This window comes from Chanos chanos, chromosome 10 (genome assembly GCF_902362185.1).
Source record: "Chanos chanos chromosome 10, fChaCha1.1, whole genome shotgun sequence".
NCBI lineage: Eukaryota > Metazoa > Chordata > Actinopteri > Gonorynchiformes > Chanidae > Chanos > Chanos chanos.
Window position 1 is genome coordinate 22,289,227 of NC_044504.1, and position 27,244 is coordinate 22,316,470.

A 27,244-nucleotide genomic window follows, 5' to 3' on the forward strand; every position below is an offset into this window, starting at 1 on the left:
ACTGAGAATATTTTAATGTGTAGAATGACTGATGATAGAGTTTAGAATTAAAGCTGTGGATGAAAAAAACATACCAGAAACCACTTGATTAACCACTACAATAATCTAATGTTAAAATTAGAATAAAAAGTATATTTAAAACCTTTTAAAAAAGTATATTAAGAATTATTTTCAATGGACCTGCTATCTGCACATGAATAAGGTATTGTAAAAAGGCTTTAAAAGATATTTATAATATAGTATTAAATATAATAATAATATTTAAATATCAAAGTTTCATTTTTTTAAATATATAAAATCTGAATTCCAGACACTGAGATATTTACATCATTGCATTGAGGAACACAGATCTTTGACTTTTTGCTTTTTCATAATTAGGTTTTGGAGCAAGTCATTAGATGTACTTAATGTGACATAACTTTATATGGTGTGGAACATATCAGTAGCCAAGTGCTTTTTACCTACTAACGATATTTTTGAATTTGGGGAAATGACATTCCAGGCTATGATTTATCTAGGGAGAACAAGGCTAAAAGTGCAAGACTTCAATTCTTACTGATTTACTGGAATGTACTGATAATGAATAATTATAAATCTTGACAGCTCTGGTTTTGTAGCTCAATGCTGGCAGGACTGATGGAACTGTATTACTGGTCTTTCTGTAGGGAGGTGTAGTACTCAGTCAGAACCTTCCAGGCCTTTGGAGCCATGAAACCATCTGGAGGGTTTTCTCCACTCCGTGCCAGCTTCCTCATTTTGGTCCCAGAGATGAACTCAAAATCAGCATGTCTGAGTAAGAGGCAGAGAGAGAGAGAGAGAGAGAGAGAGAGAGAGAGGTGGTAGTGGTGGTGGTGGTGGTGGGGGGTTAAAATGACATGAACAAGAATAGTACTCAAAGAGTAATAATAAAGCAAAAGCTACCTGTGTGTGCGTGTGTGTGTGTGTGTGCACGTGCACGTATGTATAAGTGTACAAAACAAAAGAAAAAGGGAAAAACAAAAAGGTGAGAGCGGAGGAAATGAAGAAAGAAACAGAGAGAGAGAGAGAGAGAGAGAGAGAGAGAGCACCAAGTCTCACCTTTCCTTGTCATAGAAGTCCATGGCTCTTTTGGTCTTATTGTAAGCTGCAACTCGGAAGGGGATGATCTCCACTGAAGTGAGTCCAGGGGCCATGGATAGGACTTTACCTCCATGAGTTGGCTCATAAAGGTCCTTTCCAGTCTCTGGGTGGGGCATTCCAGCGGGATCACGGCCCACAATATAGAAGCTAGCCCCAGCAATCATCCTTGCCCGACAGTGCCACTGCACCTGTGTCAGACACGCACAAACACACACACACACACACACACACACACACACACACACACACACACACTTTACTTCTCATTTGTCTGAATCTGACAAGTCTACTGAAAAACATTCAGCAGTTAGACACTAATGGTGAAACAGCCATGTTCATTACAATGATTCTTAGAATGTTGTTTCCAAAATGATATCCTAAGTAAAAAGATTGAGGTACATGAAAAATTCAGTCATTTGTTAAACTAGAGTTAAGCCATTGAGCACACTTGAAGAACTGAGTGCTGGGTTCAGGAATACCATGTTGTAAATGCTCCTGGAGTGAAGTGCCTTTGCTAAAGGGCACAACAGCAACAACATGACGACTGAGAGAGTGCCCAACAGCAACAACATGACGACTGCAATCAACAATCATCTCAAGCTACATCAATATCCAATTATAATATTTTTGATATTTTTGACACAGAAACATAAACCTGTCTATTCATCATAAATGTTCGTAGATGTTTTGGCATGATTCTCCTTATCTGTAGACCTCATTACTGGCACATGTGCTGGGACAGTGCCTGGCCCATAGAGGGCACACATGTACAAATGTGAGAACTGAGACAATTTTCAAGCCATGGTCAAGACGGCCTTTTTCAAAGCTTGTTTAAGTTTGTCAAGGGCAACATTTCCTTTTTTATTAGGTCTTTTTGAGAGTTATTTATATCAATTCTGATAGCAGTTCACCCTTTTATTCATATCTTATTTACAAACCACTTTATTCATTTTTCAATTATATCCTCTTGTCAATGTATAATTAGAATACAATAGAAAGGAAAAAGAAGTGAGCACAGACTCATGTAGGAAAATTATGTGGAACAAAATGATTTTCCAAATTCAGTCTAAATACAGTCAAACCATATGTCAGAATGAAAAAATGTATTACTCATATTCCTCTCCATACTATTATTATTATTATTATTATTATTATTATTATTATTATCATTATTATTATTATTTTTATGGTACTCTTTCTACACTGCTGAGATATTTTGTTTAGTGAAAATGGTGCCCATTTTGGGTCTTATTTTTAGAATGTTCCATGTACCTCTGTGGGTCCAGCATACATCATAGGGGATGGGAATATGGCCACAATGGTAGAAGTAGGGTCCAAGACTCCCTCCTCTAACACAGCCGCATGCTGCCTCATCCTCCAATCTAGCGGCACATCATCGTCCTTTGTCCAGCCTCCTAGAGGGTGAAGCAGGAGCACTGGCCTGCAATACCCACGTTCTTCTAGACGTCGACGAGTGTCCGTCATCAGCAGGGCATGGCCATTATGCACCGGGTTCCTCAGCTGAAAGGCAAACACAGCATCTGGAAAGAGAGAGAGAGAGAGAGAGAGTGAGAGAAGGAGTGACCTCAAGGAGTTCTGTCCAGCCTCTGTGAGATGTTTTGGGAGATTTTGTGACTCATAGGTCATCAGTTTTATGTATTACCTATATAATGCAGTAGAAGACGCTGTAAGGGCTATCTTAGAGACATTTACTCTTGCATCTTTGCTGTTTGATGTCACCAACCTTCATATATGATTGTCTCTCTTTGGAAAACTCATCTCCCAAAATCTAATTAGAATGGCTTGGAAAATATTTATTGAATTGAAGTGCTCTGCAGTTTGTGAAGTTCATGTTGCTGTGCACATTTGAGTTGACTGATTGAGTTCACTGTTTGAATTTTTTGATGACTAACATCCCCGAACCAAGTCCTCCTCACCTGCCTTCATCTCCTTAAACTTTTGTTTTAACTCTTTTGGGGTGAGGCGGTACTGATCCAGTCCATCATTCCATCTGATTCTTTCCAGTACCTCCAAGTCACCACCCACCAGCCAGTCACCGCTCTCCATCACCATCTGGAACAGATGAAAAGTTTGGGTACAACCTCAACCCCCTGGCCCTCATGTCTCACCATATTATTTCTACGTTTCATCTATCTATCTATCTATCTATCTATCTATCTATCTGTCTGTCTGTCTGTCTGTCTGTCTGTCTGTCTGTCTGTCTGTCTGTCTTTCTTTCTTTCTTTCTTTCTTTCTTTCTTTACTTAGTTGCCTACTAAGTTACTTAATTTACTTTTTAATGCTGCAGCAGAACTGCTATATTTTTATGTGACCTTGTATCTATAAGATTTCTGGAGGAAAGCTGCTAACTGATTAACTGTGTTCAATTACTATGTTAGTGGTAATGGCTTGGCACCTTTATGTGGGGATGTTTGGGGCAGGTGGTGCCCCACTGCCGTGAACAGCGCTCCTCTTTACGGTGTTCAAAGAACTCTGGGTCTCGCAATATGGCCACCCGGCGACCCTGGTACTCTAACGCCACAGCTGCACTCTCGTTCAGACGCTCTTTGGTTTCTGTGGTGACCGGCAGGACAATTGGTATGGACATGTTGATAGCACCACCTAGAGGAAGGAGGGGGAGAGGGAGAGAGAAAAGACAGAGAGAGTGAGAGATAGAGAGAAATAAGCAAAGGAGAGCTGTCGTTGTCTGTGTATGTGTGTGTGTGTGTGTGTGTATGTGTGTGTGTTTGTGTGTGAGTGTGCACATATGCATCCCTAAATGAGTATGTTACCATCTAGCAGGTTATTGAAGTGTAGGACTTGTAGATATTCTCTCTCCCTCATGAAACCTTTCAGGGGGCTGGCCCAGCCCTCAGCTAACACTTGTATCCACTGGAGGTCCACCTGCACACACACACACACACACACACACACACACACACACACACACACCATAATTAGCATTCAGATCTCTTCCCAAGTCGGTTTCGTTTGATTCACCTCTCCAAATGTTGACAGACATTAAAATACCTGTAACAAAAGATGACAGGGGTAGGTGCAGAGGAAAGATCGCTATGGTGACACAGTGCTTACCTTGGTGATGCTGATTGTAGGCAACTTGCTGGCCTCAGCTTGTGCAAGCTCAAGCTTGTTCTCAGGCACAAAGAGTTCATTGACCTCTTCCACGACCCCAGTGGGAATGATACCCTGTTCACAGAGCAAGAGAAAGAGAGAGGAGAAGAGGAAAAGTTGCACATGAAATGGAGGCCTACTTGGAAATTTTAACTCATTAGATTGACATCTCTGGATCTAGACATAACCTGTGGATTATCAGTAGACATAATGACTTAATGAAGCTTCAGTTACATCTAAGGGTCATATGTGCCTTGGACTATACACGGTTTGGCCGCAATTCTTCAAAATTTGACTGAATTGTGGAAAAAAAAGACATCAGAATGCGTATACCATCAGGTTGAATTATCAAGTGCACAATACATATGAAACAGATCTCATTTTCAAATTCAAAAGATCAGCAAGAGCTGTTCAAAGACATCTGTTAGCTCAAGTACCACCTCTATTATCAAATATACCTTTATTTGCTGTGGTAGGATTGAAGAAGTTTGTCAAAGCTCAGCACTACGACATATCTGATGTTACCTGGTTGCTGCCCAAAAACTTTGCCTTTATCTAAAAACTTGTAAGCTGGCTGAAGAAACTGAACACACACATGCACACACTCTCAAACAGTATTAAAGGACATCGCTAACTGTGTGTCACAGTCAGCTTAAATATTGGAAATTGAGAGTGAAACTGAAATCTTGGGTCACCCGTAATCACCTGTTCTTTCAGTAGGTCTAACAGCTGCTGAATACACTCGTTCACGGTGATCTCTCCTGTCTTCAAAACCAACTCAGGGGCTTCTGGCTGCTCATAGTCAGAGTCGATACCAGTGAAGCCTGGATTAAAAATGGTAGACTTCTAGTCAAAGTTATAAAGGGCTTGTGTCAGATAGCATGCCTGCTACATGTCAGAGTGTAAAACGTCTCTGAGCGTGTCTAGACATGTTTGCTTATTTGTTAATGAAACTTGTTCTATTTGTCTGTGTATGAGCAAAACCCACTTTTCAAACATCTCCACTGACTAGTTCAGCATGTTTTGCTTGAAGTTAAGTTCATGTTTTTCATTCCTTCATAGTGTGGCCCTCCTTAAAGCAATCATCATCTCTCCATTTCTTTGACACATCAAATTTCGAAAAGAGAGTTGAATTCAATTCTCATTTACTGAAAAATGAATGGGAGGTTTAACCAAGTTTTACTATTTACTTTACACATTGTGTTAAAAGACTAAGTGATTTTTCCTCCTCAGATTCTAGGCTTGGTGAAAACTCACATATACATAAACTTAATATTGTGTGTGTGTGTGTGGGGTGGCATACCTTTAATCTCCCCAGCTCTTGCTTTTCTGTAGAGCCCTTTTACATCACGACTCTCACACACCTCCAAGGGTGCATTCACAAACACCTCAAAGAATGGCAGCCCCGCCCTTTCATGGATCTGCCGAGCCTTTGCACGGTCCTACGAGAGAGAGAGAGAGAGAGAGAGAGACAGAAACAGAGACAGAGAAAGAGAAGGAGAGACAGACAGACAGACAGAGAAAGACAGAGAGAGTGAGAGAGAGAGTATGAAAAACATGATGCACATAAGGGCTCAAAAAGATATTTGGGTAAGAATTATACTGACATATGGATTTAATGGTTGAGTGTTCTGATTGCATTCTAATAATTGGTGCTTTTTGCAATACATGCTTAAAATGAGGAAATGACACCACAATGATTACTAACATATTTCAATACTTTAAATTGTAAATTTCACTTTTTTGTGGTACAGAATGACATCTACTGTTTTGCATTATTAAATTCTGTACCTTATCATTCATATGAAAACTAGTGTAGTCTCAGTATAATTATGCAGAGAGTTGATGTCTGACCCTTGACATTTGACCCTTGATTCCTTGTATGGAAGGTAAAAAACCCCAAGGCTGTGCATTGACTGGTTCTCCACTTCATTACAGATCCATGTGTCTGAGAATGTGGACAATGTTAACTGTTGTCTAAGTTCAGCTACCATGCCAATGAATTATTGTCAATGTAAATGTTGAATTCAAGTTATGAGCAAGTCACAGAGACACAGAGGATTAACCTGTGATCTATGTTCAGAACCTCGCTCACCTTCACATTTGCCTTGGTTCAGGTTAAATCACCATTGATGTATATTCAGATATGTGACTGACCTCTCTGAACAATATTTGTCTATATTATGGTAGAGATGTAATTACACCTATTACACCTGGGTTTTTGGGGAGTTTTATCTTGCCCGCCATGAGGATTAAGTCAGGGGGTGCCATCCTGTTTTGTTTGTTGTGGGCATGTAAACTGTACTGTAAACAGTGATATTGGGCTCTAAATAAACTTAAAACTTAAACTTAATTGTGTTTTGGATGTTTGCACTCACTTTAGTGAAGGGTGAGATGAAGCTGGTGATGCAGACCAAGCCAGCATCGGCAAACAGTTTAGCAACTTCAGCGATTCGGCGAATGTTCTCCTCGCGGTCTTCGGCGCTGAAGCCCAGGTTCTTGTTGAGTCCATGACGGATGTTATCTCCATCCAGTGAGTAACAGGGAATGCTGTGATTAACCAGATACTCCTCCAGTGCAAAGCCCACAGTGGTCTTACCTGCTCCTGATAGACCTACACACATACAAAGAGAATAAGAGGATGACAGGAAGAGAGGGATGAAGAAGTTATTTACTTAATTAAATGGATTTAACCACAAGAAATTCAGAATGTGCAATGACAAGGTGAGGTTATTGTCAGTCGTTCTTAGGATTTTTCACACACTAATTAGAGTCAATCTTCTGTACATAAGAGAGAAATAGTTTTTTGGCTTTTTTTTGCTGACCAAATAAACAATTGCTCCCCATACCTTTGCATCCATAAAATAATTTCACAATTACATTGTAAAGAAACTGACAGATTTGTATCTTCAGTTTATTTACAATGTAAGTGATATTAGTGCACAACAAATTTGAAAATTTGTAAACTTTTGAAGTACACGCGTATCAGTTATAGGTAGGTTAACTGCCCCCCCGGCCACAGGTGTCGTGCCCACTGTTCCTGCGCTTAGTGATTGTGTGTGCTCACTACTGGTGTGTAAGGATGGGTTAAATACAGAGGTCAAATTCACTGCTAACAGTGTGTGTGTGTGATCACAACGATTTAATCTTAATCTTTAATGTGTGTCAGTACTACTAACAAGTACATCACTAAACACAAACCACTGGACTGTACTGATCCGTTGCATCATGTATACAGTAGGTTTGAAAAGAGTGTCTTAACTAATAATTCAGTGTATGTAAGTGTGTGTGTGTGTCTCTCTCTCTCATAGATTTAAGTATACTAGTGTCTGTGTACTGCTGGACATTATTTAGTCTTTTAGTCTGACTATCTTTGTTGTTGGTTGTTGTTGTTGGTTGTGGTAGTGTGGTTTGTTTGCTTGGTTATGTGCCTTTCTATACCTGTGAGCCACACAGTGCAACCTCGGAATCCCCCTCTGGTCCCCACAACCTGTCCTCTTTTACTGCGGCTCACATGGTGGTCTTGATAGACCACATTAGTGGCCCTTTTCTGATCCTACAAACACACACACAAACACACACAATCAATATGTGTGATATGGCGATGCTTAAGGTTAAACTCAGTCTCTAGATTCTTTCACAGATCAGTGAACCCAAGGCATGTGGTTATAAGAATAAAATAAATTGTACACATTCAATAAACACAACTAATTAATGAACTATTTCACAACATAACTGATAAAAATGTATATGGTATTCAAAAGAAAAATGTCTTAGACGATATTTCCGATATTCTAAGTACAGTTAGTTGGTAATAACACTCATTATTAAGGACAGGATCATTGTTTAATCTGTTGGACCCCAGACTGACCTAATGTCAGAAGGATACATCAACATTGAAGATCTGTATCAAGGACATTTCATTGTTCATTTACTTTCCATAATTCAGTACAGTGTATGAGCCTGATTAAATAGCAGAGGAAAAGACAGTGAGAGAGAAGAACAGAATGAAGAAAAATGAGAAAAAGAAAGACAGAGAGCAAGAGAAAAAATAAAGGAGAGAAGGGGAGAGAGAGAGAATTAGGTAGATAGATAGATAGATAGATAGATAGATAGATAGAGAGAGAGAGAGAGAGAGAGAGAGAGAGAGAGAGAGAAAAAGAGAGAGAGAGTAAAGGACAACTTGCCCCTGTGAAGATTATGTCGATTATGTAGTGGCATCTCAGGAAACAACAGATATCTGGTATTTACCCATAACAGAATACTGATGATATCACTCTCACTCTCTCTCTCTCTCTCTCTCCCTCTCTCAGCATAATCTCTAAGACACTTCCTACCCCAGGCAGTACTTGTGTATAAGATTCTTTTTAACTGAAGAACCAAAACCCAGCCCCAAACAGCCAACTTCACTTCCCCTGAGAACTGCTGAGGGCCATTCAGGCTGTTAGCTCTGGTCAACACCTACTTCAAGAGTTCAGCTCAAAACAGCTTAGCAATATCTCAAATAAAAAGTGATATGGCTCAATAAATGAATTAAGGCTGCCACAATTAACCAACCTACTTGATTAACTTGTTTTAAAAAAATAATTGTCGATTAGCATCAGTGGTTTAGGAGAATTTCACCTTAAAACTGAAAGAAAATGCAGCTGCCTGGCAACATTATACAAGTGAACTGATTTACCATCAAAACACATTGGCCATGCAGCAGCACATGAAAAGCTGAAATCCAAGTTTGAACCTAGGCTCACTGGACACCAGGGGGGTAAAGTATGGCTTAGTGGTGTTCAACACAATTCTTTTCAGTGATTTGATTCATTTCATTAAGTACTGAAAAATAATTTGTATCCTGAACTCACATGTTCATTTCCACATCCAGCTGGCATACATAAATAGAAACAGGTAAATAGAACACTGTTACCATATAGGGTGGCAGCAGGAAGAGTGCTATCCCACCCCCCTGGAGACCTGGGATTGCATCCCGCTTGTGACAGCCATGTCAATACAACAGCTGTATTTTATTCTAGTAATACATTCTGCCAAACAGTAAAGTCATTATAAGCCTGCTGTATTGTGAAATAGCATGTGTGAAACAAGATGTCATGAAACAGAAAAAGCTAATGTAATTAAATTGTAACATCCATGATGTAGAACTATATCAGACTTTTTAATTTATGTCGTGCCGATGTAAAATTAAACAAAAAACAAACAAGCAAGCAAAAAAAAAAAGAAATATAAGTAAAATTTTATTTTCAATAAATTAATGTGATTCACCACTGGTAATGTATATCATCACATAATCATATACGGTATTTTAGAGTCAACCATGGTCAAGTTGGTTCAAAAGGTTGATCTAGATGAGCACTAAATATTGTGATTCATTATTTTCAGATCCCATATTAATATCAGGGAAGCGCTCTGACTCTGGCTTTCGCACCATCACTCGTGGTTGTAGCCCAAGCCTGCTGTACTGAGAACCAGTATTCAACAGTGATTCCGGCCAGTAGGGCCCAGTTTGACACTCTCAGCATACCGTCACCAGATCTTCATAATGAGTGAATTGATGTACTGCAACCTTGTCAACAGTTAGTTGGGTCACTAGGGGGAGTTTCAGCACAGTCACCCGGGTCTTTTCCACTGATTATCCCACATAATCAGTATAGTCAGTGAGTCTCTCGAGTCTGAACGAACCATTGTACTGAGACCTTGTCAAAAGTACATTTGGTCAGCAAGCACTGCAGTCACTGGTTGCCAGTTGTCAGTGACATCACTGAGCCACTATGTTGAGATGGTCAGCAGAGGATGCTTGGATTGTTTCCTCATCTCAGCCATTGGCTTCTTGTTGGCATGAAGGTACTGTTTCATGACACCATTGTTAAAACTGAATGGAGGGAGAGCATCCGATCTGACCATCTGAGAATCTTAGCATCTGATCAGGATGTATGTTTGCGAAGTGGGACAAATGAATCTTTTAGAATAGTGATTCAGTGCATTCAGTACACTTCAAAGAGTCATTGAAAATGACTCATTCATTCATATACTGCATATCACTACTACAGCTGGAGGGCAGAGTAACATGGTGGTGAAAACATTCTCCCTTACAAGCCCTAGACAAAATAATTAAAACAAACTTTTACTGTTACTTAAGACACTATCAGTAGGTGCCTTACTTACATCAGAAAAGAAGTGAAAACAGAAAATCACACTTGATGGAATGTAGTGCTAACTCAACACTATATATGAAATCTAAGTGAGAAAATGAACTGAAGGTAGAACTTACAGAAAATGATTGCTATGAAGTCTGTAAAACACAGCAGACGTTTGCAAATTCAAAAAAATTGATGGTAGTGTTGCAGAGACGATGTTTCTCACAGCTAGTAGGAAGGCCATTACTAGAAACTGTCTTAAGACTGAAGCTCCAAAACAAAGTCAGTAGATATTACAGGAAAGGGATGTCATATTATAGGAAATATATCTAATGGAAAAAATAAAATTCTTTTGAAGATCAGTTAAGGGACAACTAGGTAAAATGGTTATTTTTTAATAAATAAATAAATGGCCAATGACAATGGGCTGCCTATAAGCATTTATGTAAACAGAGATACACTCTTTTTTTTTAACCTTTTCCCTAGTTTGTTTTATTTTTCCAGTAAAGTATTTTGGAGACTTTGAAATATAAATCAATTTTAATGTACATCTTAAACAGCTGAGATTACTCAATTAATTGTCAAAATAGTTGGCAGACTACTTAATTATTAATATAATTGATAGTGACAGCCCTAAAATGAATGAATGAATGAATGAATGACAACTTCACCATTTGTAAGCCCTATTTCCATAGCTATGCATAAAATCTCCTGTGTGTATGCGTGTACTGAACATGTGGTTCACTAGATCCCTTGTACAGTGGGTAATGCCATCGGCTGCTGGTTTCTAAACAGGAGTCAGCTGGACAATGTGGTCAGTGTGCTGCAGGCGGGCAGTGATGATGTGGCTGATCCAACACACACACACACACACACACACCTCAATTCATAGTGCTGTGTCAGTTTTCCCTGAGCTCTCCTTAGAGACCTAGGTGGAAAAGTACTGAGAGAATGAAATTTCTTTAAAGAGTAAAGAAATATCTTTCTATTGAAATCCTGACACTTGATAGACATAGACAAAAGCTGTTTCTGTAATTCCAAGCTTCCTGTCGGCGTGACAGATCTGTGTAATTACTATGTACTTATCACAAGACAAAGGCGATACAAAGAGGACTTGTGAATATGAGCTTGAACTTTTCAAAAATCATAGCATGCTAAAACAATTAATAAATATTTTGGTGTCTTTGTGAATGGCATCTTTTACCGAGGGTATAACGGTTTTGTGGTTATACCTTGGTTCGTTTCACGCTATGTATGTAGTGGACCTCGATTTTTTTCACATCAGTTTCTGTAAATTGTTTTCTTTTTTTTTTTTGAACATGATGCCAAAATACAGGGAATGCATATGATCAGAGCAGACGATTATAACCACTTTAATGACAAAATCGACTCATTCACATAAATGAATGAAGTAGATCTAATCTATCGATATATGCCCCTCGAAGCAGAAATGTGATTTTCTTATATAGAAGTATCAGTACCATGATCCGGAAAAAGGTAAAAGCGGTTGGTCATCATTTTACATTCTTCATGTGCTTCTATTTCAGCTGAAACTGTGATCAAGCAAAAGTCCCCAAAACTAAGGAGCCCCTGCCTCCTTCAAATCACAACACAGATGCGGCACTACTTTGGTTTTGCTGTAATATGGCAGTAGTTCCGATCTGCAGTCAGTTACAGCAACGGAAATCTTGCAGTCATTTTCTTGGAGACTTTAAAAGACTTCTACTCATTGTCATGGATACGAGCCTTAAAATAACTGATGCTCAGGTTTAGTTGTCTTATACCTGTTTTCTATAAGAAAAACTTAAAATAATAGGTAATGAAGACAAGTTTTCTTTCATTCTCATATTTTGAAGAGCTTTGTTGCTGTTTGTCTTATTTTTTGTGTTAATGTGTGGGGCTATATGTTTGAACAGAAAGAAAATCTTGAGTTTTCTTTCAAACCAAACCGTGAATACTGTGAACCATTACAATCCATCTTTTACACATGTCCATTTCCACACACACATACATACATACTCCAACTGTTACACTGCCCCATGTAACACTGCCCTATCATGGCTTGGTTGAATTAAGCACAACACACAGGCTCATTCATTCTCTAGAACCGTGTTTCTCAATCCTGCTCCTGGGGGACCCCTGCTCTGCATGTTTTCCATCTTTCCCTGCTCTACCTACCATCAGTGGCACCTCTGATTAGCTGAGCTCACCTGATTTAATCAAGACCATGTTAATCACACTAACCAGGTGTGTTTGGGGCAAGGATAGATAGAAGATATGCAGAGCAGGGGTCCCCCAGGAGCAGGATTGAGAAACACTGCTCTAGAAGAGCCCTACTGTAGATTCTGACTAATGTCTTTGAACATGTGAAGTGTTCTGCCTGCCTCTGTAAGAACAATAGACTGCATGACCACCAGGCAGAAGTGCTCATGAAAACTGCCAGCATTAATCAAATGATCCATTCATATAAGCCTGTCAAACTTGTCGTGCTTGCATTATAACAGTTACAGACTAAAAGGGTAAAAATGTACGAGTATCACATCAGCAAACATATGATGGAAATTAAGATCAATGTGAATAAACAAGTTAAACCTCATTCCATGCACAAAGATAACTTAAAAATGAAGCACACCCAAATCCATATCATAGCAGATCATAGATGTCAGCGCCATATATGAGCAACACGTCACACATGTTAAAATGTTCCTTTCCATTGTTCTCTTAAAACCAGAATGAACTAGTTAGATGAGAGAATCAGGAAAATCACCCCGGTATTGTCTGAGTTTTCCAGCCCTTAAGAATCCATAAATTTGAATTAACAATGTTAAGTCATGCCAGTCTTAAACCAGTTGTGAGAGTGTTTCTGTAATCTGCACTGGTGAATGAGGACTAGTCTAGCCCATATAAACAGAGTTTTCAGAACTGATATAAATCAACATTCATGACAGATAATGAAGCCCTGGAAACGGTAACTTTTGTAGGTCACTGTAACAACATGACGTAGTGATGGATGTAAAATATCTGTGAAATGAACTCTCTGAAACTTCGTAAAATTTTACTCAAGGTGGCAACAGTGACTGATATGCTGTGTACAACTGTAAGCTCTTGTAAATTTCAACATCTATAAAAAAGAACCTGGAGTAGTGGATGGTTATTGTGCCGTAGCTGAATTAACTCTTAAAGAATCAAATACTTTCACTCGAGTGGGACTCTCTGACTAAACTGAACACCGGCGAGAGAAGAGCGATTTGCTGCGTAGGAGAATGAATCAAGGAATCAGCCGAAAAGATTCTCTAATAGGAACAGAAAGGAGACATATAAATGCAAGCCCATCATAGCGACATGGTGCACTAATACCAAAATAAGTGTTGCTCCAAGAGACTAGGAAAACTTTCCTTTAAGTGTAAATGGGTCAGCTGATCACTGTCAAACACAACGGGACGCTTCAGAGACATAATGCCAAAGCTCACTTTCAGGGCACACTGTGGCGAAATGTTTATGCTTAACTAAAAACCGCGCAAGAGTTATACAGTAGAAGTTGTTTTACTGTGGACAAGCCAGAGATACAGCCGCAACTATGAAACACTGTCGGTGTCGGTGAACACTGACAGACCGGCGAGCTGTTTTAACGTCCGCTAACTCCACTGGACTGAATAATTCAACAGCTTCTCCAAATAATAACTTGTTGTACGAAGAAGTTACTTAATAAATGGTCAGAGCCAGCAGAGACAGAGTGACTCATATCATTATGACACCATCTACGAGAACTTTTTGGGAAAAAATCTAAAAGATGTGTATATAACCCAGATTTTGTAAAAGCGTCCTCATGAATTACGCAAAGTTGTGCTGCAGTCTGCCAATACGTCCTACATCTTACCGTGCGCTGCTGCTTGATCTCGGACATTGTAGATCTGTGTTACACCGCAGACTTACAGCGACAGAGGAGCAAGATGTGTGTCTTCAGTTACGTTTTGTCGGTAGTTGGCACGGACTAATTGAGTGGAGAGGGTTTTTAAGAGACTTCCAAGACACGTAGCATTCCAGCAGCCCTGCCTTCTCCCCTCCTCCTGAGAAGAAATCTGCATGGCTGAATGGTTAACCAATGTACAAGGACCACGGGAAGCATAACGGGGCGTAGATTACTATTAGCAAGCTATGAGACGCTTGGAAAGGCATGGTCAAACAACCCATCTGTTTCAAGAGATGGTTTTGGAAAACCATCAATGAAGAAATCATATCTGAGAACTACTTTCGAGTTTCTGTCTATTGTTGACCTATTTATAGTCTTACGTTAAATTAAGTATGATTGGAGTATGCGAAGTATCCTATGTTTGATAAATCATTCGAAGAAGAAACACCTTATCTTATGTTTTTATTTCAATTGCTCTACTTATGTCGTTTCCCGCAAGGTGCGATACAACTATGATCACACATCTCGTGGATCAATTTGTGGATGGAGGTGTTATACAGAAAACCTGCTCTGTAGGAAAATTAACATGCAAAAGAAAACATTTCGTAAGACGTAGAAGAACTATCTTTAGTGGATGTTTGGGACATAGTAAGCTACATATTCGACCTCGAGTTGAATGAGGTTTTTTTTTTCTGCCACCGATTTAAAAATTGAGGCAAGTCATCAGGGTTCATTCAGGGTTCTGTTTATTTCATTCCTACTACGTTATCAACATTCCCACCTTCTATCAACTTATAATAATATTGTCAAATTACTACTGAAAGGTCAAAAGCATAAATTCAGTACTATCAAAGCATCGTTTAACTTTTTTTTTTTTAAACAAGACCTAATTTTTCATGTCTGAATGGGAAAGTTTTTTGGTCAGGTTTCCATCACAAAGTGTATCTTAGTCAGTTAATGAAAAATACCCAGATGCAGCTCCACAGTGGAAAAATACTGTACTTTAATTGTCAGTTGAAACTAGACTTAAAACCATCTTCACTTGTATAGAACAAGTTTAGGTTGCCTCACTCTGACTATTAAACTCCTTTGTTACATTAGTCTGTTGACACTGCATTTTTGTGTGTGCACAGTTGTGTGATTTAAGAGATATGAAACATAAATCTACATACAGTTATTGAAAGCTTGCCAGACCACTTTACAGATGGTAGGAGGCGGTACAGAAACATTTCCGTGTTGACTACACAAGCAATTACAGTGGGGAAAAATATTCTGTCATTACATATAAGTACATGGTATTAACATAATCCTGACTTGGTTATTAAATATGCCACAAAGTATAAAGCGGAAGCAGACACCTGGGCTCCCTTTATCATTTGTGTTCTTACAGTTACACTTCTCATGCAATTTTTCTGATATGTTAATTCCATAGACCAATGTTTAGCATCTGTTCTCTTGTTGACATTTTGATATCCCCTAATTACATTCTTGTTTGAGCATACAGATTCATATAGATCAATGTACTGTATAGTAGGCCAAGTCATTTTCTCTCATCCATTTGACACTTTATAAATTGTGTCTCTGTAAATTGTTGATATAGCCACCACCATGAAATGGTGCATTAATCTTAATTTGAATGTGTTTTAAGAAGTGATCTTGATGCAAATAAAAAAAAAAAATCCAAGAGCTTGATCGAGCAACCATCTAAAATAGCAACAAATGATCTCAGTGTTGTAATAAGCCTACATGTCAAAAAGAGTAAACTTCCCCTTTTAATGACTGCGCATGCAAAAGAGCCATCAGTGTGCACTTAAGTTTATTCATATTTTGTGCAACCCAGTGTAAAGTTGGCCACATCTCCACAATTTAACCATATCTCTATTATTTCAACACAATTAGTTACTGGATTAGTGGTCAAAGAGCCTCTGTGATTTTACCGAAAGCACAGAGCAGGTGTAAGTAGTTGTAGTATAGTGCGAATGAAGTAGTGAAGATTTAAAAGCTTTCATTCAAACAATTTTTCACACACAGAGCAGCTATTTGATTATCTCTCATTTCCTTTAAAGGTCTTATAATAAAGTCACGAGATGCTTAAGCTTCAGATTAATGAGTCGTAACGAGTGATGAGCATCAGAGCATCTGATAAGATTTTGGCACACTCTGTACAGATCTCTTTTTGGTATTGCTGGAATCTTGTTACAATATGAATGTTTTCCCATGGTGTGGGGTTTCAAGAAACTTATCTCAATCTGTACACAATACTGTTGTCTTTGGTTTCATTAAAATACATACCTCAATACAGCAAATTAAAACCACACTTTGGTGAGTTTGCATTATATAAATAGTTCACAGTATTTACATAACACAAGATTACACTCTAAGAAATCGATTTTGGCACTGGACATTCTGCTGAATATCACTTGGCAGACAGTCCTGCCTCTCCGTTCTATATCAAATATCTGAGTCACAGTGACTACTTTCTTTGACAAGTTTAACATGTAGTGTTATTAGTTTTACTTGCAGTGTTGCACCACTTCCATGTAAAATGTTGAATTAATGTGATCATTATCAGTTACCAGTAGTTCACTATTGTTTGCACATCACCTTAGGTACAACGTCTGTTGACCAGTTACCTGTCAGTCTGTCAGTTATTAATTTATAGTCCACTAGTCAGCTGTCTGTGAAACTCTGTCTGTTTGACATTTGTCTGTGGTACTTAGCTGGTTAGCTGTCTTATTATTATTGCTGTGTTGCTGTCTTATCAAGGTCCTGTCATTTGGTCATTTGTGTGTACACAGTTCTCTGTGACACTATGTTGATCAGTAATGTAGGTGACACTTCGCTCTCGCTCTTTTTCTGATCTTCTGCCTCTTGGTCTGTTGTGTAGTTGGTTCTCTGTTGGTTAATTGATTACCTGGTCCTCTGTCTATTGGTCCTATGCCAAGTGGTTAGTTTTATAGCTGGTACTCTGTCTAGTAGTCAGTTGCGTGGCTCTCTTGTCTCTCTGTGGTATAGTAAGCACAATTTTTGTTGTCTATTTGCTTAATTTGCATACGGTCTCTTGGTCACACCCGCTCAACAAAATGCTGTAGTGCTCTCTCACAGCCTGGTAAGTGGGGGCAGGATCTGCTATCCCAGGAAGGGTTAAGGGTTTTTCATTTAACCGAAACTGCAAACGGAATCCCTCTGGACAGTCATATAGGGTCACCAGCAGATTGGCAGCATATGGCATAATGTGGCTGGTGCGAAAAGCCCGACCGTCCTGCTTGTCAAAGTTGGTGGCAGTCAGCTGTTCGTTGTCCTTGAAAAAGCCCAACAGAGTGAGTAAGGGCAATAAAGTTTCAGCATGACCAACCTGCACTGTCACCACCTCTGACAACTGTTCACCTGACCTGAGAAAAAGAGAGAAAAAAGAGAGGAGAGGGAGCAAGAATGAATTAAATCTGAAATTTGAAAAACACCATCCATCATTGGGTTTTTGAAATTAACGTGAAATCAGTCTATTTCTTCCAACCCTTAGTGCAGGCATGTCCGTTTATTCAAGGGGTGAGCGTACTTTAAAATACTTCAGAAGTACCTTGGCTAAAAAACATCATGAAATTGCACAATTGTGTAAACATAAATATGGGCCACTAAACTTTGAGTTCCCAAAGTTCTGCAAAGAACCTTTTTCATAAATTTTGTGAAATTACAATGTATTTCCAATATGATATATGTGAAGTAATAAGATATGAGCTGTTTATCCTAACCACTGCATTTTAAATACTGTGAAAATAAATGTGATTCATTACATTTTGTACATTTTAACTGGATAAACTGGAACTTGAACATTGCGTAAATTTGTGATAGCATAGCATTTAATACATTAACATAGTAGCAGTCTTCAAAAAGCTTTTACTTGCTAAACTGCTGGAAAAATAACCCATTAAACTGAGAGTAATCTGATTAATTGGTCCAGTGGGAATTATCATGTGGACCATTAGTGGTTCCTGGAGAAAAATACACAACTGCTCTGATCACATGTTCTACTGTATATTTCCAAATTCCATTCTGTCTTGGAACACTATAAGACATTATAAGAGCCCCAGATTACTGTGAGAGCAAATGATTCTGTACAAGAACAACTTCTACCTGTGAGGTGAAGTCACTGTGACTTGCAGATTGCAGAGTACATTGAGTGCATGAAGGTGTGTCTCCTGACCTTTGTGCTGATAACACTGCAAAGTGATCTAAATATTTCAGTCAGCAGTGAATACTGAGAAATTATAACAGCGAATTATTACCAATTAACCATAAAACCCCTAAATCACTTGTCTAGAACCATCACAGAAGGGCAAAGAAGACTTAATTTTCAAGTACTTTCTTTGTCTTGTACAGAGAATCAGAAAAGAAGAAGAATTTATCATATAATATCAAAGAACAAGAACCTCAAAGATTCAATATTTTACAAAATCTTACTCAACACACACAGATGGTCATTACAGAAAAGCATATTTGAATGCATTTTTGTGTAAATGTGTGTGTGAGCTTGTATGTATATGTAGGTGAAAGGCTCTGCCTACCAAATATACATTCATCGACTATCTATTTATCAGAGTAAATACATTTGTCATTTGTTTTTCCTATACAACAACAAAAAAAAATTGCCAAAAATTTTCTTTAAAACTGTACATATAACTACATTCTCTCAAAGCTAGAAATACCAAGTGAGTGGTTCTATATATATATATATATATATATATATATATACATATATATATATAGAGAGAGAGAGAGAGAGAGAGAGAGAGAGAGAGAGAGAGAGAGAGCAAGAGAGAGAGAGAACATATAATACATAATAATAATGATTAGAAGACAGATAGATAGATAGATAGATAGATAGATAGATAGATAGATAGATAGATAGATAGATAGATAGATAGATAGATAACAAACAGCAATTAGCTCTGGTGTCACTGCAATATATTCATTATTTAAAAACTTAACTGCAATCCTGTACTGGCAGTTTCTATGATCAGTCATCCATAATACAACTTATAATAATAACCGTACAGATTGTATATTTTTTGTCAGGTTCTTGACATATTATACATTTGCCTGGGAAAGTGTATGTAAACAAACATGAATGAGAAGGTAATCCATCAAACAGAAGTCAGCTATCAAACTAAAGCATTCACGACAGTAAACGTCACATTTTACTCACTCAAACAAACTCTCCAGGATGGAAAGTAAAGCAGACGAGGTTAAACACACACAAACACTCTTTGCCTACTCGCTAACATCATTTGAAAAGATTTAGGTCTACACGTTGTAGTTCCTGTCCACATCAGAGCGTGTCCTGTATACCATGGGTGTGTATGATGACATGCATTGTGACTCTGTAAATATATGGCCACAAGGGAAGGAGTATGAGGAAAATGTCGACAATATCGGCATATGAAACATCTCAAGCTGAAGAATGCTGAATTAGAGTTAGACAATCTATGATGCCAGCTACATAAGCGGTAGTAGTAGAAATTGCAGTAGAGACAGAGGTGGTTATAGTAGTTCCAGGATGGTGACAGTGGCACTGATAAACTAGGAGAAAACTGATTACTGTCATCCACATGCAGTATTCAGGCAACAGAGAAGAAGTAAGACTTCTATTGGTTTTACCAATGATCTGTGTGTAACAAGAAAAATGCTCTTTGTGAAGAGCAGAATAATAAACTTGAGAACAAAGACAGACATGACATAAAAAAGTAACAAGAACACGGCATAGACAGGTATCAGGGACACTAGGCAAACAAACTCCAGAACTGAGCAGTAGACAGAGACAAATGGAGGGCTTCAATCCTCATAGACAATGAGGAACAGGTATAATCAGTAAACTAATCATCAGGCGAGTTCAGAGTGGATATGTCCGGTGATGCCCTTTAACTCCCTCTAGTGGTGAAGCTGAGATACAGCGGGTCATGGCAGGGCAACTATTACTAACAATAGCCGCAGTGGAAGTAACAATAGTGTAATAACAGCAGTATTTGGTAGTACTGGTAGTTGTAGTGTTTGCTCTACTAGAACTAATGCTGATGCAGGGGTAACAGTAGGTAGTAGCAATTGCAATAGTACTGGTAATGCCAGACTGGTACTAAAAGTACTAGCAGTAACATGAGTTGTAATGCTCAGAGAGGCTGCAGCAGAAGCAGAACTAGCAACAGAAAAAACTGATACTGTGATAAGAATAATGTATGTTGAGAGAATAAATAGTACTATTAGAAAAAAAAACAAAAAACCAGTGAGACAGCAGCAGTAGTACTAGTAGCTATAGCAGGAAAAGCCACTACTTAAACGGCTGGTCACGTGAGACTTTCGGATTCAAATTATTGTACTTGATCTTCACAATGAAAGAACTATTGATGGAAGTATAACTGAAATTCTGGTAAATTTCCATTCTGTTTGTTTGGAAAGCATGCATAGGTGGAGAAAGCCTTTTGAAAGTGGGCTACTGAATAACTGATCATAACTAAATATTCTGAAATGCTCATCTGGTCCTTAGCCCTTCATGAAAGGACCAGGTCAGGGAGGACCAAGCCTGGAAAAGACTGCTTTAATTACACACACACAAACACACACGTATATATATAATTTTTTTTTTTTTTTCCGGTTCAAAAATCTAAAAATTTTAAGCGCAGCCATTTAAGCTAAGATGTACAACAAATGTAGGCAGTCAAGAAACACATATGTTGCTGTAACGTAATGCAGTTTAACAGTATTTTTGGAAAAATGCCTTAAAACTCAAATGACATCGATCACTAAGTGAACTGAGTTTTAATTCAATAGCAGGAAATATTAAATTCACATTCCAGTTATAATCGTGTAAACAGGGCTTGAATGGCCTGTTTTCTGTAAATCAGGTGTCTCGTTTGTGCCACGTGTGGATTTCTGACGGTTTCATTCCTGTTCGTCAGCTTCTGATTACATCTTCTGATCTTAACCACAGAAACTGATATGAGTGGGACAGAAAAACAACAATGACTCTATTCTACCCAGGAGAAAAGAGGCTCAGCTTTTGTTTAAAAGTGGTATTTGTGTAAATAATTGAAGAATAGTGTAGGAGCGAGAGCAGACAATTCAAGTTGAGGTTGGGGTTTGACTGGACAAATGATTGCATGACTTGAATATGATTAATGTGTCACCTCTGGAAGTCTGTCAATCTCTTACCTGATCTAGGACATTCTGGATGTTATGAGAAAAAAACAACATTGAAAAGAACATTCTATACCTCCTCATGGTGTTATGGGTCTGGTTCCCGATTGGGAATTGAGCCAAGGCTATGGTACTGAGAGTACTGGATTCTCAACACTAAACTACTTTGAAGACTTGGAGAAACCAAGTGCAGAGAAAACTCAGGAGAGCTGATTTGTATATATATATATATATATAAAAAAATTAAACAGGAGTTTTACATGAACTCTTGGCAAAAATAAATTCTGGCAGAAGATTTAGTCCCAAAACTCCAAATACACAGAAGAAGAACAAAGGTCCAAAGATAAGGCAGAAGTCCAAAAAAACACACTCATGCCAACACCCCCCCCACAAACACACACACACACACACACACACACACACACACACACACACACACACACACACATCAAGACACACTCAAAAATGCACAGGGAAAAGGCATACACAACTTATGAGAGCAACGTAAAGACTGCGCACATAGGTTGGGAAACAGAAAGATTTAAATAGACAGACCTAATAAGACCTAGGTGTAGATAATGACAAAACAAATGCATACACAAGGGAACAATGACTCCCACCGGTGGCCTACAGAAGAACAGACTAGAGTCCTTACACACAGAAGTTGTTGTGGGTTGGTAGAAGTGATATGGTGCTATGTAAGATCAAAAACTATGCTCTTGTTGATTGCACAATGCTTATGGCGCTTTAGCAAGAAAAGTTTAACCCTTTGTAGCAAAGGGGTTCCATTGTCAAACCACACATTTTTCTTCATTATTGCTGCATGTAGATTAACAGTGTATTTTTTTTTCTTTTTTCCAAATGTATTTTCAAAAAAGAAAGAATAATTTAATGGGCTCATTAGTGCTGTAGGATTCCATGTCATTAAAAGGAATTCAAGCTCCTACCGCCTCTCCTGTGCTGCTTTGTCCAGTCGGCTAAACAGGTCCTGGAAGAGGATGCAGCTCGATTTGCTGTTGATGTCGTGGCCATAGCCTTTCTTCCAGTAGTGCTTCAGATCACCAGCATACTCTATGGTCTGGGGTGGGAATCACATACAGAAAATGACATTGATCTCTTTTCATCATGTTGATACACCTCACATGTACGATTGCTGAGTTACAACCAAAAAGTAGAACACGTATGAGCTGTATTTTTCCAATTCTGTTTTAAAGAAAAATATACAATTGAAAAATCTGCCACTAGGAATCCACTTGTGTGCACTTAACTACTTGAATTGAATTCACCTGTAGTTGTAAGTTTAAACACCCCTGTCTGTGTAAGATCTCCCTGTTGGTCATTGCAAAGCAATATATGCGGACAAAACAGCTTCCACAAGAACTGTGGAACACAGCTGTTAACAGACACATGTCAGGGGAGGGCAATGTTCCCAATTAATATAATCCCGAAGCCTCAGGACCAATAAAAACAGTCCACGGGACAATATAAAACCTGTTTTGAAATGCCTTCAGGGCATTAATGTTGTGCACTTTAACTAAATGCAAAAATGGAACTGGTAAACGGGTGCTAGACAGCAACAGTAACTAAGAAATTTTGGATTGTCAATATGTGTCAAAAGGTGCAGATTGCCGCAGAAAGAGGTGACTATTTCTAAGCAGTGGTTCATGGAGTACTGTGTCAAGTTAGTTGTTGGGTTTCAAATTATGTCAGACCCTCTGAAGCTAACAGTGCAGAAGAACAATCTATCAGGTATTACGGACTGCATGATTTGCAATTCTATAATAAAGTTATTATTGGTATAACAGACGGACTTATTTTCAGCTTCTTTCTTTGTCTCTCCAGCCCCTCTATGCATTTTGTACAGTATGCAAAACATTTTCAGATATTAGAATCTATTTTTGCTGTCTGGGCAGCTGTGTTGCTCTCATGGATATATGGTATGAAAGATTATTCATAATTAAATTTTTTAAAAATACATAGTCAAGACAATACAGTTTTTAGAAATGGCTGATGGCAACAGGGCAGCCCAAACACTGCAAGTGAGAAATAAATGTAACAGTAATGTAAATAAAAGCAATCGCATTTTTGGACCAGTCAGTTTTCACTTTGGGACAGCTGGCACAATGTCTCAGGATAGTTTTGGAACATTTCTGGAAAAAAGGGGTATAAAAAGATGGGGTATGAGGAGAACCTTCAACAACCAGACCCCCCCTCCTCCCGCCCCCCAAAACTCAGAAACCATTGTAGGATACAAAGGCATTGCCTTGCCAGCACCCATTGGCACTCACCATTTGCGAAACACTTCGCAATCGCCTGACGACTTATCAGTGAACAAAGGGTCAGTGTCCACACTTAATTGAGTCTTCACACATCGTCCCAAGACAAAGATGGAACCGACCATGTTCAAAGGCTATCAAAAAAATAAAAATAAAAAAGGAATCTCCACGGTCACAGCGTAACGAGCTGATGAGCCATCTGATAACACCCACACACCGAAAGCTTTGATGGTCGTTGAAAACTCCCACATTTAACCTGGATAGAACATGCAGTACAACAATTCATCTTTGCATGTTGCTGAACATTCTTTGGGTTAACAACTGTACCCAAAGTGAACCTTGTAGTCTGTTTCACAAACATGTCTTATCCTGCACCAATAGACACCATCCAAAGAAATCTGTTGGGACTCCAGAAAGAGGACTTTCTAAGGTTTCAGTCTTCATGACCCTTGGGACTCAAAACTCTATGTGTCTCATTAAACTCCAACATCCCAGTTCCAGACTTAGAGACAAATATCTTGAACCATCCCGAGAGGCTCAAGAACAGACCATCATTAGCCAGAGCGTAGGTTAACCTGCTTTACGTGGTGAGATTTTCATCGGCAAGGGCAGGTAAGTTTGTCAAATTAGGGTCACAAAATGGATGGAGTAAAACATAGAGAGATGCAAAACCTTGCACAGTCTACAAAACATCTGCGACTAGAACAGAGATTCATATTTTAAAAAGAAATTGACCCCAAACACAAAGCTATAGCCACCCTTGAATGGCTTAAAAAGAAGAAGGTTGGGTTACTCCTCAGGTGACTTAAATCCTTGCGGAAATTTATAGCAGGAATTTAAGACTGCTGTACACTGACATGCCTGCAACAGTTCAAGCAGTTTTACAAAGAAGATTGGACAAATAGTAAACTTGCGAAATATGAAAAGCTGGTCACAACATAACACCAAAGACTTGAGGTGATAAACTGCTGCAAAAGCGACAGCTGCCAAATATTAAACCCTTGGCGGACTGCGGGGTGAATACTTTTTGAGGCTAGATTTTTCAGTTTTGTATTTTTTAATTGATTATTCTTTTGGGAAAAAAAGTTATCACGGCCTATCAGAACGTTAAATATGTTTTGTGAACCAAACAAAAAGTCAAATTCAAGTGTGTTTTAATTTTGGGTTGTAACTAGTTTACAGTTATAGGTATCACTCAAGATGAGTTTCCCACAAATACATGGACAACAGAAAAGGATAAATGTAAACTTTCTGTACCTTTGCATCCACCTCATCAAAGAGTTGACACCAGGGGGAGCTCTCTCCTTTGATGGAAAACTCATAAGAACACAAGTAGAATGCTGCCTCCACCATATCTGCACATTCAAATACAAAGTTTATGTGCTTGTTGAATACATTAGAGGGAAGTTTAAATTCTTGTGTGTATTTTATGGAATAAATCTGATCAACACAATATCTAATGTTTTGTAAGCATATTGCATGTAGAGGACTAAGACATTTTACAAACAAGTGCACGCCTACTACATTTCCTGTGGATCAAAATAGTCAATACCAAGACTGGATGAAATTTTTTTTAACTAAGATATTCCCCAGAGCAGCAACTACTCTTTTAAATAATTCCTCTCAGGGCCTTTGTCTAAAGTTATAATTATTATGAACAGGAAACAATACAGGTAGACATGGGCATCACTCGGAATGGTGTAGAGGTCAAATAAAAGAAAATATACTGTCCTTAAATCTAAGGAGTATTTACTATCAGATCAAAGAAATACAAGTTCTTCACTTTATATGTGGCAGTTGAATGCACCATCGGGTTACAGAACATTTTGTAATATGTTTTCATCCACAAATCACTAACTAGTGATCGCTGCACTGAGCACAGTGTCACAAACCATTTGTAATGTTTCCGTAGGGGATCTGTAGACGGTCGGCTATCTTCTCCTGAACCCTTCTCATGTGTGCACCGCTCTTGAAGTTGTCAACCTCCACAGCTGCAGCTTTGCTCTTCTCCACAAACCGCAAGCACTGGTCGAAGAAGCGCATGAGCGCATCATTTATGATGTATTCAACATTGCTGTCTTGAAAACAAACACACAAATGCAATATTCCTTTAAATATATTATAAATTATGTTTGGAAAAGTTATGCTACCGATACACAAGAGACTAAAATCAGATCATTTCACTCATCCACGAGACACTGAATTAGTGTGAGCTTTAAACTTGTCTTTGACTAGTCCTCATCTAATAAAATGACATCTATGCGAGAATATTCTTTTTTTTCTATGGTGCGATGTTTAGCAGCTCCCTGATACATGGTATCACACAATGTAATAATATTATTCACATATTATGAGCACTAATTGTATAATGATTTCTCACACTACTGTAATCTTACATATAGTAGGTATTATGTCTACTTTGAGCCTATTTTTTCAGCTACTTCTGAACTTAGTCGTTTTCTTTGGTCATACAGAGCCTCACACTTAGGCTGTGTTTGGGCAAAAAAAAAAAAATCTGTAAAGCTACTGACCCCGTTTAAAATGACTCAACTGATTTGACACTAGGTTACACAATCAGGGCTTAGAAATTACTGAATATCTCGCTACCTTTCCGAGATGTTTTTCGGAACAAGCCATGGAAAGCATAACAACAGTTTAACAAATTTAACAGATGAATAATTTTTAAGAATAGTAGGTTATCTGTGTCCATGCATTCTGTGGGTATTACCTGATGTATGCAATGTGTCCGCGAGACCCTCCTTGAAAGCAATGGTACTATTGACACACCTGTGTTTAGAGCTGGTAATAAATTTGATGCGGCCTTCTCGTAGGTTCTCCTCCGTTAACAACGAAGGGAACGATTTAGTCAGTCTGACTGCCAAGTGCCAGAGGTCCTTGCGACCCTTTCTGACCAGTCGACCATCCATGTCGTCGGTATACCACATATTCCACGTTTTAATTTGTTGTACACAGCTGTCATTACTTGCGGCCAAAGAAATAACGAGGTCATGGAATTTGCGCATCCTTCTGATGTTGTTCGTGGTCGGGAATCTGGTGCCGTGTCGTATAATAGCACTTAGATGAACGGCTTGGCATCCTGGAGACGGCGGCTTCACTAACGATTCATTGACTGCATTTATGTCATTGATTAAGTAAGGGTTTACCTCCTCATAACGACTCTTCGTACCGAAATAGTTGGCAATCTTAGGTACATTGGGTACATTACAAGCAAAACTCAACAAAAAGAGACAAATACTGTTTACCAAGCACGAAACAACAAAAAGTATCCTGAACATTTTCTCTTTCAGTCAGCTAGCAAATGTCTTGTTTTCTCTGATCTGCGTAACATCTAACTAAATATTTGACAAACACGGAATGTTTTATTTTGCATGCAAATAAGACCTTTGGTCCGAGTAAGCACTTTCACTGGGATTCTAATTGGCTGGTGGCTTATGCCTGACTGAGAGAAAAATTTCGAT

At 38.6% G+C, this 27,244-nt stretch overlaps 2 protein-coding genes across 3 annotated transcripts; both read right to left on the bottom strand.

The window, feature by feature from the left end:
• Positions 1-330: 330 nt before the first annotated feature.
• Positions 331-14,432, bottom strand: papss2a (3'-phosphoadenosine 5'-phosphosulfate synthase 2a). Of its 2 annotated transcripts, XM_030786343.1 has the most exons (13): positions 14,272-14,432; positions 8,582-8,584; positions 7,693-7,807; positions 6,630-6,865; positions 5,555-5,693; positions 4,957-5,075; positions 4,213-4,326; positions 3,912-4,023; positions 3,536-3,741; positions 3,057-3,192; positions 2,392-2,660; positions 1,078-1,307; positions 331-789 (listed from the first exon to the last, which is right to left on the bottom strand). In XM_030786343.1, the coding sequence occupies exons 1-13, from the start codon at positions 14,296-14,298 to the stop codon at positions 648-650; spliced, it is 1,848 nt and encodes a 615-aa protein (XP_030642203.1). In that variant the 5' UTR covers positions 14,299-14,432; the 3' UTR covers positions 331-647. The 2 variants fall into 2 exon arrangements, with proteins under 2 accessions (XP_030642203.1, XP_030642202.1); XM_030786342.1 differs by lacking the exon at positions 8,582-8,584.
• A 1,671-nt stretch (positions 14,433-16,103) lies between these two features.
• On the bottom strand, positions 16,104-27,094 carry minpp1a (multiple inositol-polyphosphate phosphatase 1a). Its single transcript, XM_030786226.1, has 5 exons — positions 26,494-27,094; positions 25,658-25,843; positions 25,023-25,120; positions 22,437-22,567; positions 16,104-17,696 (listed from the first exon to the last, which is right to left on the bottom strand). The coding sequence occupies exons 1-5, from the start codon at positions 27,059-27,061 to the stop codon at positions 17,339-17,341; spliced, it is 1,341 nt and encodes a 446-aa protein (XP_030642086.1). The 5' UTR covers positions 27,062-27,094; the 3' UTR covers positions 16,104-17,338.
• Between the last annotated feature and the right edge of the window lie 150 nt (positions 27,095-27,244).